The 14758-nt window shown below is 44.7% G+C and overlaps 1 protein-coding gene and 1 pseudogene across 1 annotated transcript in view; one reads left to right on the plus strand and one right to left on the minus strand.

Moving 5' to 3' along the window:
• Window positions 1–2186: 2186 nt before the first annotated feature.
• Window positions 2187–14758, minus strand: part of LOC148501728 (uncharacterized) — a 44286-nt gene continuing 31714 nt past the window's right edge. Inside the window, exons 7-10 of the mRNA XM_088450045.1 lie at window positions 5402–6349; window positions 5116–5235; window positions 5013–5054; window positions 2187–4432 (exon numbers count right to left, since the gene is read on the minus strand). Coding sequence (XP_088306171.1) covers window positions 4200–4432; window positions 5013–5054; window positions 5116–5235; window positions 5402–6349 — 1343 coding nt within the window. The 3' untranslated portion in view covers window positions 2187–4199. The remainder of the gene's footprint in view (window positions 4433–5012; window positions 5055–5115; window positions 5236–5401; window positions 6350–14758) is intronic.
• Window positions 7456–9027, plus strand: LOC148501729 (uncharacterized; annotated as a pseudogene).

Consider the following 14758-nt stretch of genomic DNA (forward strand, 5'->3'; position numbering starts at 1 on the left):
TTATACACCAGTTACCCCATACACACCACAGAAGGTGAGCGCTGAGTGTTTTATACACCAGTTACCCCATACACACCACAGAAGGTGAGTGCTGAGAGTTTTATACACCAGTTACCCCATAAACACCACGGAAGGTGAGTGCTGAGTGTTTTATACACCATTTACCCCATACACACCACAGAAGGTGAGTGCTGAGAGTTTTATACACCAGTTACCCCATACACACCACAGAATGTGAGTGCTGAGAGTTTTATACACCAGTTACCCCATACACACCACAGAAGGTGAGCGCTGAGTGTTTATACACCAGTTAGCCCATATACACCACGGAAGGTGAGTGCTGAGTGTTTATACACCAGTTACCCCATACAAACCACAGAAGGTGAGCAGTCACTGAGTGTTTTATACACCAGTTACCCCATACACACCACGGAAGGTGAGTGCTGAGTGTTTATACACCAGTTACCCCATACACACCACAGAAGGTGAGCGCTGAGTGTTTTATACACCAGTTACCCCATACACACCACAGAAGGTGAGCGCTGAGAGTTTTATACACCAGTTACCCCATACACACCATGGAAGGTGAGTGCTGAGTGTTTATACACCAGTTACCCCATACACACCACAGAAGGTGAGCACTGAGTGTGTATACACCAGTTACCCCATACACACCACAGAAGGTGAGCGCTGAGTGTTTTCTACACCAGTTACCCCATACACACCACGGAAGGTGAGCGCTGAGTGTTTTATACACCAGTTACCCCATACACACCACGGAAGGTGAGCGCTGAGTGTTTTATACACCAGTTACCCCATGCACACCATGGAAGGTGAGCACTGAGTGTTTTATATACCAGTTACCCCATACACACCATGGAAGGTGAGCGCTGTGTTTTTCTATTTTACTTTTAGCTTTTGTGAGGATGGTGACCTAACACATAGCGGCTCCCAAATAGCCATCAGTGACAGTCAGCCTATGAGCGCACCGAGCATCCATCTTATGTGTAAGCGATTTGTAACAGATCAGTAACACAGTGAAACTGACGCATTTCACCTCCAGACTGCATCTGTCATTGCTGATCTGTGAAAGCTTTGTAGTGGAAGTGATCCAATTGCTACATGGCATTAATTGTTCCACAAATGATGCTAGTGGCCCCTTTAGTGTTTTCTTTTTAAAAGGTACAATATATAAAACAATTTCACCTGTAAAATAAAACAATTGGTTGTGTGACACCAGTTGGATACACAATGTGTGTATTACATATATCTGTCTATAGATTAAACCTCAAACAGACGTAGTAAATAAAAATAGCAGTTTTTAGTAATACTTTGCTTAATTAGTACATGACATTCAGGACCTCATTCAGAGTCGGTCGTTGCGGCCGCACGGTTGTACGCCACCGATGTTCGCTAAACTGCGCATTCGTAAAGTTCGCAATGCGCGTGTGCGCAAACTAGCCACTACGATCAGGATTTTCTCTCTCCTTGAACACAGCCAGGTCGGTAGTTTGAGTGACAGATTGAGGCGTTTGTGGGTGGTAACAGGGGAAGGTGCTTGAAAACGGGGGGAGTGGAGATCCGAACGCAGGCGTGCCTCATTATGCGAATGGCGTTTTATGGGAGTGCATAACTAACAAAGTAGTGTCATGGCACACGTGACATGGGAGGTTTTTACACTGACTTGATCGTAGAGCTTAATAGAGTGTATGGTCAACCTTAAGCTCTACGACCAGCTCTGATGGTTCCCGATGCTCGCGGTTAATCCTAATATGCCAGGAGATGACGTGTGTTGTGAACGAGAAAGGGGCGTTATTTAGTCTTACGGCAGCTTCTTACCCTCGGTCGTTCAGTTAACGATCTCATCTAGGGACCGCCAGTTGTGATCGCTTAATTTGCATATCCGGCCACTTTCCTCTTCGACCGTGCGGCCACAACAACCGACTCTGAATGAGGTCCTCAGTCCCTCAGATACAAATACTGGAAGGCAGATGATTGGCATTTCTTATATGGTTAAGCGCAGTTCCTATACAAATCATTTCACTTACATGGAGAACCATATAAATTAAACTACACAATATTACAATGTAGCATGTATAATTGTATTAGTACATACTGCACAATATTACAATGTAGCAGGTATAATTGTATTAGTACATACTGCACAATATTACAATGTAGCATGTATAATTGTATTAGTACATACTGCACAATATTACAATGTAGCAGGTATAATTGTATTAGTACATACTGCACAATATTACAATGTAGCAGGTATAAATATATTAGTATACGGTACATACTGCACAATATTACATTTCATAGATAGATCTTTATAGCCTCATTCTCTAAGCTCGGGAAGGAGTAGAGAGAGAATAGTATATATACATACACAGAAATATACACATACTGGGGACACCACCCGGAGCACCAGGGGCACTCACATATAGGACAGTCCTCACTGTTGTGTCCTGATAGGGAAAGAAATAACAGCTGTCACACACTAACAAATAATTCCCTGATATAACTAATGGCCTGTTTCAGCACGGATCGCAACTGCTAAAACACACGCAGATGGCCAATTTATGCGTTCTGCCTATGCATCGAAGTGCACGTGCGCGAATGGTGCACTGTGATTGGGCCAGCGATCGCAGTGAGTAGGCAGACCTATCACAGAGTGATTGACAGGAAGTACCGATTGGGGGTGGTAACAGGGGGGGTGGTCGGCGAAAAGCAGGCGTGTCAGTGCGTCTGAACGCCGTTACAGGGACGTGCATAAATTATCCACTGTGATTCCCTACGCAGCCTGAGCTATCATTGCGTGCAGGAAGTTTAAGAATTTCTGAGTGAGGTCTGACCTTGTGTAATTGTGCATGAGGGTCCGATGTTACACGATGGTACCGATGTTTTCTCAGACTTGCAAAGTATTGCAGATGAGTATATTAAAAATACTAAGTGCACTGTCAATTAGCATCTAGTCAGAGGTTGTCAGCCTCTAGGCAGATAAACAAATATATATATAAATAATAAAAGGAAACCAGCGCTTATAAAAACTACTTAATTAAAAAATAAATAGATATAGAGAAGTGGATGTATAAAATTTTAAAAAATCACATTTATTACATATACATATATAAAATGAGTAAATAATTCATAGGAACATATATATTTAAATATCTTTCAATTGATTGACCTGCTAGGGGGACCCCTGAATGGGATACTGGCTTGGACACTGATATATCCTGGATTCTGGACTTCAATAGAAAGTTATTGTAGGTTCAAGCACAGCAAATATTTACCAAGAGGAATTGTCTTAGGGTAGCAGACCAATTAGCAGATCACAGTAAAGGCAAGTTGAAATGAAAGTCCACTTGTAGCTGTATCCTGAGTCCAGTTGAAAAGGAAATAAATCCAAATAGCGTGTATACTGTGTCCAAAGTCCGCCAGATCCACACGATACAGGAGACAACCTACAGTCTGTGAGTGAGGGGAAGTGGGCGTCCTTATATATTGCTAAGATTGCATTGTGACCGCGGACATTAGCATATTTTCACAGCAGAACTGCGTGAGCTATTGCAACCGCGATCGCATTAGTGGTCCATGCTGAAATAGGCCATAAGTGGTTATATCCCCCCACTGCTCTGGGCACCTGGTCTCCCTGCAGCCTATAATAGGTATTACATAGAGGAGCTTGTCGGTCAGGTCTCAGACCTTATGGTGTATTATTAGATGCTAGGACTCGGTTACCGCCTTGGTCACTGTTCCTCGAGTCTTCCTACACACTTTTATACCTTTCAGGTGATCTCATTCCAAATACTGCTATACACACTAAAAAGTAACATTCCTTCCCATCCACTCACTGAGCGCACATTATCCTAAAAAATAGGTAAAACCAAATAAATGAATAACAAGTAGCAAGAATACAATAAGGACTGTAAAAAACTATGACCATTCATATTTCCGGATCACAAAATAGAAACATCAGAGGTCAATGAAGTACCCAGGTCAGGAGAAATATATATATATATATATATATATATATATATATATATATATATCATACACAGAGAATAGAAATGGCCTCTCCAATGTCTAAGAAGATTAGATGCATCTGTAAAACATTTATCACGCATTACATGAAAATGGCTTCTTGCTCATGTGTGACAAGAGATGATTTTTGTGTAAAACCTTTTCCACATTTAGGGCAAGTAAATGGTTTCACACCTCTGAGTTCTTTGTTGTGAAACAAGAGTTGATTTCTGTGTAAAACATTTCCCACACTCAGAACATGGAAATGGTTTCTCACCTGTGTCACTTCTCTGATGTGTAACAAAATCTGATTTCTGTGTAAAACATTTCCCACACTCAGAACATGGAAATGGTTTCTCACCTGTGTGACATCTCTGATGTGTAACAAGATGTGATTTCTGGGCCTGATTCAGACCCGGATGCTATTTGCGGACGCTCGTTCTTAAAAAGGGGCTGAATATTTAAATTGAGCGCTCGCTCTTAGCGGTCTGTTGACACCTCTATGTCTGAGCAAGCGTCCGAAAAATGCGCTCGCTACTTTCTAAAAACGCCCCTTTGCCGTTCACATCATATGTCATCTCCGCTATTTATTAGATTAATCGGGTACATCGAAAGGCGTCTGAACTGCTCGAAATGCTTGTGGTAGGATTTACTTCCCGCAATCACTGCGAGCAGTTCAGGCTAAAAGACAACCAAGTGACGTGGTCGATGATGCTCCTTTACTAAATTATGCACTCCCATAAAACGGCGTTTTGACCGTTTGGCACGCCTGTGTTCGGAACTCCACTCCCCCGTTTTCAAGCACCTTCCCGTTACCACCCACAAACGCCTCATTCTGTCACTCAAATTAGCAGCCCCTCGCTGTATTACGAGCGCACGATTTCCGACCGCAATGACTGGTTTGGCGCATGCGCAGTTGTGCGAACATTGCTCGGAGCGAACGAGCGGCTGCTTACGAGCGGCTCTGAATCAGGACCTCTGTGTAAAACATTTCCCACACTCAGAACATGGAAATTGTTTCTCACCTGTGTGACGCCTCTGATGTATAACAAGATGTGATTTGAAAAACATTTCCACACACAGAACATGTAATTAGCTTTACATCTGTGTGTCGTCTCTGATGTTTAACAAGTGCTGATTTCTGTGTAAAACATTTCCCATACACAGAGCATGGAAATGGTTTCTCACCTCCGTGATTTCTCTTATGTGTAATAAGATGCGATTTCCATGTTAAACTTTTCCCCCACTCAGAAATGAAAAATGGATTCTCTCCTGTGTGATGTTTCTGATGTGTAACAGGATGTGATTTCCGTACAAAATATTTCCCACATTCAGAAAATGGAAATGTTTTTTCCCGTGTGATGTCTCTGATGTCTAACAAGATGTGATTTCCGTGTAAACCATTTTCCACACTCAGAGCATGGAAATGGCCTCTCACCTGTGTGACTTCTCTGATGTGTAACAAGAAAATATTTCCGTGTAAAACATTTCCCACACTCAGAACATGGAAATGGCCTCTCACCTGTGTGACGTCTCTCATGTGTAACAAGAACTGATTTCCGTGTAAAACATTTCCCACACTCAGAACATGGAAATGGTTTCTCACCTGTGTGACTTCTCTGATGTATAACAAGCTGTGATTTCTGTGTAAAACATTTCCCACACTCGGAACATGGAAATAGTTTCTCACCTGTGTGACTGCTCTGATGTCTAACAAGCTGTGATTTGTGTCTAAAACATTTTTCACACTCAAAACATGGAAATGGCCTCTCACCTGTGTGACTTCTCAGATGTATAACAAGCTGTGATTTGTGTGTAAAACATTTCTCACACTCAGAACATGGAAATGGTTTCTCTCCTGTGTGACTTCTCTCATGTGTAACAAGAGCTGATTTCCGTGTAAAACATTTCCCACACTCACGACATGGAAATGGTTTCTCACCTGTGTGACTTCTTTGATGTGTAACAAGATTTGATTTCCGTGTAAAAAATTTCCCACACTCAGAACATGGAAATGGCCTCTCACCTGCCTTAGCTGGCTGATGTGTAATACACTTTGTGTTCTGTGTAAGACATTTGGCATCGATAGAAGAGGGAAATACTTTATCTACTCTAAAAGCTGTAATAGAGGTAACAGGAGAACATTCCTCATTATAAGCAGGATCAGGAGATACATCTGCACTGTGAGGTACTGGATGTATAATTGGGGTAATGGAGTTTTCTTCCAGAGAATCTTGCTTGATGTCATTATCTTCTGTTTCATGATCTGAAGATAAAATTTTATTTTCCTTTGAGATATTCCTACGGTCACATCCATCTGCTGGGAATAAAATATATGAATGATGCCCCATCAATATCCTTGTCCAATAAATACTGTTGTCAAAAGTTCTTATAACACCATCAAATGGATAAACTCACAATGCTCAAAGGTACAATGTAAAACTCATCACCTAAAATGTTACATTCCGTTATGCATAGAGCAGGGATTACAGCTTTAGATGTAATCATTTCCACTGGAATTTACTTTGAAACATCAAAGCAACATGTGGTAAAAATACAGCTATAAAATGTGCTGTTGCATTAAGATCATTGTTGCATAAAATTGCAGCCTAAACCTAACCCTTCCCCTAACCCCGCTACTTACCATTGGGCTGCCAGCGGTTGGAATGCCGGCGCGGGGATTAAACTACATCCCTTTTTAACATGTATATGTAATATTAAAATATGACACACTTGTAGTTTATAGCAGAATCGTGTACATTATTGGTAAAGAGTGAAACATGCAGGCATAGGAGGGAAGTCAATTAACCATTAAGTTAACGAATGTTAACTTAAGAGGCTAAATGTAATAGCCTGCAAGCTTCCGACACTGCGGGGTATTTATGTGAGTCTCCCAGTTTGTTTAAAGTGCCCATCATTTTAAAGGCGATACAAATGAGAGTCACTGTAAACAAACGGGGTCTCGCATAAATCCCCGCAGTATCGGAAGCTCGTAGGCTATTAAATTTAGCCCGAGTCTATCACCCATTAAATACATTTAACGCCTGTATGCGCAGTCACGTTTTACGGGCAATTCAATTTGAGAAGTGGTCATTAGCCCATTAATTCTTGCTGGGATGACAGGTGTTAAGTATAGGTGAAAATGGGTAAATCAGCCAGAACCCGCCATAAAAGGTAAAATAATATTGGGTAACAGTATAGAAGTCCGTTAGTGCCACAATCAAAGTGTTTAGGGTCCTAAAATTGTGTCAAATGGCTGATACAAGCATTTTTTAATGATATGGAAAAAAAATTATAAAATGACAGAACAAGTATATATGAGCAAAATACTCGCTAGTAAAATTAGGGGTGCATAAAAATGAGATTGGTATAATTTTAAGCCACTTTAAAAAAGTGTTAAAAAAACACCCATTACTGCCACCTGCAATGTTTAAAACACCTTCCCCATCCATACCGCACCCCCATATACCTGCCCCATCCATACAGCACCCCCATATACCTGTCCCATCCATACAGCCCCCCATATACCTGTCCCATAGATACAGCACCCCCATATACCTGTCCCATCCATACTGCACCCCCATATACCTGTCCCATCCATACTGCACCCCCATATACCTGTCCCGTCCATACCGCACCCCCATATACCTGTCCCATCCATACAGCACCTCCATATACCTGCCCCATCCATACAGCACCTCCATATACCTTCCCCATCCATACCGCACCCCCATATACCTGCCCCATCCATACAGCACCCCCATATACCTGCCCCATCCATACCGCACCCCCATATACCTGCCCCATCCATACAGCACCCCCATATACCTGTCCCATCCATACAGCACCCCCATATACCTGCCCCATCCATACACCACCCCCATATACCCATCCATTCCATAAAGCGCCTTCACATATCTACCCCATCCATACAGCACCCCCATATACCGGTCCATTCCATACAGCACCCCAATCTACCTGTCCCATCCATACAGCACCCCCATATACCTATCCCATCCATACAGCACCCCCATATACCTATCCCATCCACACAGCACCCCCATATACCTGTCCCATCCACACAGCACCTGCATATACCTACCCTATCCACAGAGCAGCCCCATATACTGTACCTGTCCCATCCACACAGCACCCCCATATACCTGTCCCATCCACACAGCATCTGCATATACCTACCCCATCCACACAGCAGCCCCATATACCTGTCCCATCCATACAGCACCCCCATATACCTGTCCCATTCATACAGCACCCCATATACCTGTCCCATCCACACAGCACCCCATATACCTGTCCCATCCACACAGCAGCCCCATATACCTGTCCTCTTCATACAGCACCCCTATATACCTGTCCCATCCATACAGCACCCCCATATACCTACCCCATCCACACAGCACCCCTATATACCTATCCCATCTATACAGCACCCCCATATACCTGCCCCATCCATACAGCACCCCCATATACCTGTCCCATCCATACAGCACCCCTATATACCTGTCCCATCCATACAGCACCCCCATATACCTACCCCATCCACACAGCACCCCTATATACCTGTCCCATCCATACAGCACCCCCATATACCTGTCCCATCCATACAGCACCCCATATACCTGTCCCATCCATACAGCACCTCCATATACCTGTCCCATCTATACAGCACCCCATATACCTGCCCCATCCATACAGCACCCCCATATACCTGTCCCATCCATACAGCACCCCCCATATACCTGTCCCATCCATACAGCACCCCATATACCTGACCCATCCATACAGTAACCTCCATATACCTGTCACATCCATACAGCACCCCCATATACCTGTCCCATCCATACAGCACCTCCATATACCTGTCCCATCCATACAGCACCTCCATATACCTGTCCCATCCATACAGCACCCCCCATATACCTGTCCCATCCATATAGCGCCCCCATATACCGGTCCATTCTATATAGCGCCCCATAAACCTATTCCATTCCTGGAATAGGTTGCTGTACCATTCATACAGCACCCCCATATACCAGTTCATTCCATATAGCACCCTATACCTGTCCAATCCATACAGCACAACCATATACCTGTCCCACATCCATACGTCAACCCCATATACCTGTTCCATCTACAGTGCATCCGGAAAGTATTCACAACACTTCACAATTTCCACATTTTGTTATGTTACAGCCATATTCCAAAATGGAATAAATTCATTTTTGTCCTCAAAATACTACACAGAATACCCTATAATGACAATGTGCAAAAAGTTTTTTTGCGATTTTTGCAAATTTAATAATAATAAAAAAAAAAACTAAGAAATCACATGTACATAAGTAGTCACAGCCTTTGCTCAATACTTTGTTGATGCACCTTTGGCAACAATTACAGCCTCAAGACTTTTTGAATATGATGCCACAAGCTTGGCACACCTATCTTTGGGCAGTTTCGCCCATTCCTCTTTGCAGCACCTCTCAAGCTCCATCAGGTTGGATGGGAAGCGTCGGTGCACAGCCATTTTCAGATCTCTCCAGAGATGTTCAATCGGATTCAAGTCTGGGCCCTGGCTGGGCCACTCACGGACATTCACAGAGTTGTCCTGAAGCCATTCCTTTGATATCTTGGCTGTGTGCTTAGGGTCGTTCTCCTGCTGAAAGATGAACCGTCGCCCCAGTCTGAGGTCAAGAGCACTCTGGAACAGGTTTTTATCCAGGACATCTCTGTACATTGCTGCATTCATCTTTCCCTCTATCCTCACTTGTCTCCCAGTTCCTGCTGCTGAAAATCATCCCCACAGCATGATGCTGCCACCACCATGCTTCACAGTAGGGATGGTATTGGCCTGGTGATGAGCAGTGCCTGGTTTGCTCCAAACATAACGCCTGGCATTCACGCAAAACAGTTCAATTTCTCTCATCAGACAAGAGAGTCCTTCAGGTGCATTTTGGCAAACTCCAGGTGGACTGCCATGTGCTTTTTACTAAGGAGTGGCTTCCGTCTGGCCACTCTAATATACAGTCCTCATTGGTGGATTGCCACAGAGATGGTTGTCTTTCTGGAAGGTTCTCCTCTCTCCACAGAGGAATGCTGTAGCTCTGATAGAGTGACCATCGGGTTCTTGGTCACCTCCCTGACTAGGGCTCTTCTCCCCTGATCTCTCAGTTTAGATGGTCGGCTAACTCTAGGAAGAGTCCTGGTGGTTCCGAACTTCTTCCATTTACGGATGATGGAGGCCACTGCGCTCATTGGGACCTTCAAAGCAGCAGATATTTTTCTGTACCCTTCCCCAGATTTGTGCCTCGAGACAATCCTGTCTCGGAGGTCTACCGACAATTACTTGGATTTCATGCTTGGTTTGTGCTCTGACATGCACTGTCAAGTGTGGGACCTTATATAGACAGGTGTATGCCTTTCAAAATCATGTCCAATCAACTGAATTTACCACAGGTGGACTCCAATTAAGGCGTAGGAACATCTCAAGGTTGATCAGTGGAAACAGCATGCACCTGAGCTCAATTTTGAGCTTCATGGCTGTAACATAACAAAATGTGGAATAAGTGAAGCGTTGTGAATATTTTCCGGATGCACTGTATACAGCATCCCTATACCTATCCCACATCCATACTGCACCCCCCTCATAGCACCCTTATATACCTGTCCCATCCATACAACACTCCCATATACTTGACCCACATCTTTAACCACTTGCCAGGAGTGGTCGCATCATATTGCCAAGCTGGGCTTTCGCTGACGTGGAGGTATGTCATGCTACCGGTCAAATTCCCACCCGCATCTGCAGGAAACACAGAGCTCAGTAGGCTTCCCTGCAGTCCCGGCTCCACACCCCAGATCGACCTCCCGCCCCAGCTTAACATGCAGCCTTGGATGACCGGCTAGATGCAGTGATCAGTGATGACAGCGCTACTAACCAAACTTTGCTTCTGCTCAAGGGGCCCGGAAAAGAGACTGGCGATAACACCAATAAAGAATTAACCATAGTTACCAGGCCGGCAAATTGCATTGCCCAAAAATGTTATTGACACCTTAATTGCTTTTTCTTCATTAATGGCTTATCAAACCTATGAATTTGGCCCTGAGAGCAGCCAGTGATGGGCACATATATGATCACCGGCGTGTACTATGGCCCTGATTCAGAGCCGGACGCTCTGACAGAGCGCTCGCTCTGAATCAGGGCCGGGCTTTTGTTTATTTTAGAACGGCCTCCTAGCCGCTCGCATAGCTGTGGGTGACCACCCACAGCTATTGCGAGCGGCCATGATGATGGTCGCGATGGTCAAGACCATCGCGACCATCGGGCTTGCGATGAAACCCTTGTGGTAGGGTCTCGTGGCCGCAAGCCCCAGAGAGCTTTCGGCTCAAATTGAGCCGGAAGCTCTCCTACTGACATCACTGGTGATGTTAGTGGGGCCGCCCCCAAACGGTAGGCATTCCCTCGGGAACATCTCCGTTTGGGCAGCCACCCCCCCGGCCCACCCACCAAAGGGGGCGAGCTGTCACTCAACATCAACAGCTCGTCCCCTTTGTTACGAGACCCGGAGCGACGGAGTGACCGTCACTATCCGGATCTCGTACATGCGCACGCCGGAGCCGGCTCCGTCGTGCATATGCGCTCTGGGCCACCATCGACCCGGTTGCGAGCTCTTAGCGCTCGCGACCAGGTCTGAATCAGGCCCTATGTATATGTAGCCATTGCTATCTCCCTGAGAGCAGCAGGTGCTGGGCACATATATGATCACCGGCGTGTACTATGTATATGTAGCCATTGCTATCTCCCTGAGAGCAGCAGATGCTGGGCACATATATGATCACCGGCGTGTACTATATATATGTAGCCATTGCTATCTCCCTGAGAGCAGCAGGTGCTGGGCACATATATGATCACCAGCGTGTACTATGTATATGTAGCCATTGCTCTGTCCTTGGAAGAGAACACCAGTGACATGGAGCCTGATCAGTTCAGTATGTAAGCCCAATGATGGGTGACCTTTGCATGTGCAGGACCCATTTACAGATGAGCCGTTTGGGGGCAGGGTGGGGCGGTGCCGGCCTCCGTTCCATTAAAAAGGAAACATGTCGTCCTGCTTTCTAGGAATGGAGAAGCCTATAGTTCCCCACAAGCCGGCCGGCAGTAAGAGCGGTTATAACTACTCTGGGAAGTAATGACTCCAGACACCTCCATAAGAGAGGAGTGAAATTTACCTCTAAGTGGGAACCTATACATACTGACTTACAGTGCATCTGGAAAGTATTCACAGCGCTTCACTTTTTCCACATTTTGTTATGTTACAGTCTTATTCCAAAATGGAATAAATTTATTTTTGTCCTCAACATTCTACACACAATACCCCATAATGACAACGTGTAAAAAGTTGTTTTGAGATTTTTGCTAATTTAATGAAAAAAAAAAAAAACTAAGAAATCACACGTAGATAAGTATGCACAGCCTTTGCCATGAAGCTCAAAATTGAGCTCAGGTGCATCCTGTTTCCACTGATCATCCTTGAGATGTTCCTACAGCTTAATTGGAGTCCACCTGTGGTAAATTCAGTTGATTGGACATGATTTTGAAAGGCATACACCTGTCTATATAAGGTCCCACACTTGACAGTGTATGTCAGAGCACAAACCAAGCATGAAGTCCAAGGAATTGTCTGTAGACCTCTGAGACAGGATTGTCTCGAGGCACAAATCTGGGGAAGGGTACAGAAAAATATCTGCTGCTTTGAAGGTCCCAATGAGCACAGTGGCCTCCATCATCCATAAACAGAAGAAGTTCGGAACCACCAGGACTCTTCCTAGAGTTGGCCGGCCGTCTAAACTGAGCGATCGGGGGAGAAGGACCCTAGTCAGGGAGGTGACCAAGAACCCGATAGTCACTCTGTCAGAGCTACAACATTCCTCTGTGGAGAGGAGAACCTTCCAGAAGGACAACCATCTCTGCAGCAATCCACCAATCAGGCCTGTAGGGTAGAGTGGTCAGACGGAAGCCACTCCTTTGTAATAAGCACATGGCAGCCTGTCTGGAGTTTGCCAAAATGCACCTGAAGGACTATCAGACCATGAGAAACAAAATTCTCTAGTCTGATGAGACAAAGATTGAACTCTTTGGTGTGAATGCCAGGCATTATCTTTGGAGGAAACCAGGCACTGCTCATCACCAGGCCAATACCATCCCTACTGTGAAGCATGGTGGTGGCAGCATCATGCTGTGGGGATGTTTTTCAGCGGCAGGAACTGGGAGACTAGTCAGGATAGATGGAAAGATGAATGCAGCAATGTACAGAGACATCCTGGATGAAAACCTGCTCCAGAGCGCTCTTGACCTCAGACTAGGGCGACGGTTCATCTTTCAGCAGGACAATGACCCTGAGCACACAGCCAAGATATCACAGGAGTGGCTTCAGGACAACTCTGTGCATGTCCTTGAGTGGCCCAGCCAGAGCCCAGACTTGAATCCGATTGAACATCTCTGGAGAGATCTGAAAATGGCTGTGCACCGACGCTTCCCATCCAACCTGATGGCGCTTCAGAGGTGCTGCAAAGAGGAATGCGCGAAACTGCCCAAAGATAGGTGTGCCAAGCTTGTGGCATCATATTCAAAAAGACTTGAGGCTGTAATTGCTGCCAAAGGTGCATCAACAAAGTATTAAGCAAAGGCTGTGAATACTTATGTACATGTGATTTCTTTGTTCTTTTTTATTATTAAATTTGCAAAAATCTCAAAAAAACTTTTTACACGTTGTCATTATGGGGTATTGTGTGTAGATTTTTGAGGACCAAAATAAATTTATTCCATTTTGGAATAAGGCTGTAACATAACAAAATGTGGAAGAAGTGAAGCGCTGTGAATACTTTCCGGATTCACCGATATTATCAGCATATTAATGCATGGAAAATAATGCAGAGGTATAGAATCAAGAAACATATGGGGTTACAATTCATGTGAACGAAGCTAATTAAGGAGATCTTACAAGTGACCCAACACTTCCAGCGCTTATAAGATAAAGATCTATATTGTTTAAATCAGTCTCTCATTAAGACGTGGTGAATTTAACATCCACCATATAATCAGAGATTAGAGCTTCAACAGATCATGACCTTTGAATTTCTATATAATATGCCAGGTCAGATGGCTACGTACTGTACACAGAAATTGAAGGTACAGAATTATCAGACCGTGGTTCGGATAAGTAATCTTATACTGCTTTTATACCGAAATTTCGGGTCTGACCCGGAGGTTGGAACAGGGTTCCAATCCGGATCAGACCCAGATTTTCCCCAGCGCTGACCCAGGATATTCCCGAGTCGGCGCTGTTCACACCGAAGCTGGGTCTGCCGGCTTTTCCGGCGTCTTGCCACATTAGCCATTTCCGGCGTCTTGCCACATTAGCCCACTGTATTTGCCATATAAGTGAGTAAACAATTATACAAGTTGTTGACCAGGAATCGGTATGATTTACCGCCGGACCCATGCCCGGCGGTTCTAATCCCGAAAGTGGCATCCCGGCAGAGGAGGAAATCCCGATCATCCAAGGTAAGTATTGTCTAACCTAATTCTACCCCCTAATCCTCCTTTAGGGGTGCCTAACCCTAACCTTCCCCCCAGTGTCTAACCCTAATCCTTCACTCTAAGTGCTTAAACTTAACCCCCCCTTCCCAACCGCCTAAACCTGTCCCCCGGGGG

This window comes from Taudactylus pleione, unplaced genomic scaffold (assembly GCF_031769625.1).
Source record: "Taudactylus pleione unplaced genomic scaffold, aTauple2 ptg000504l, whole genome shotgun sequence".
Taxonomy (NCBI): Eukaryota; Metazoa; Chordata; class Amphibia; order Anura; family Myobatrachidae; genus Taudactylus; species Taudactylus pleione.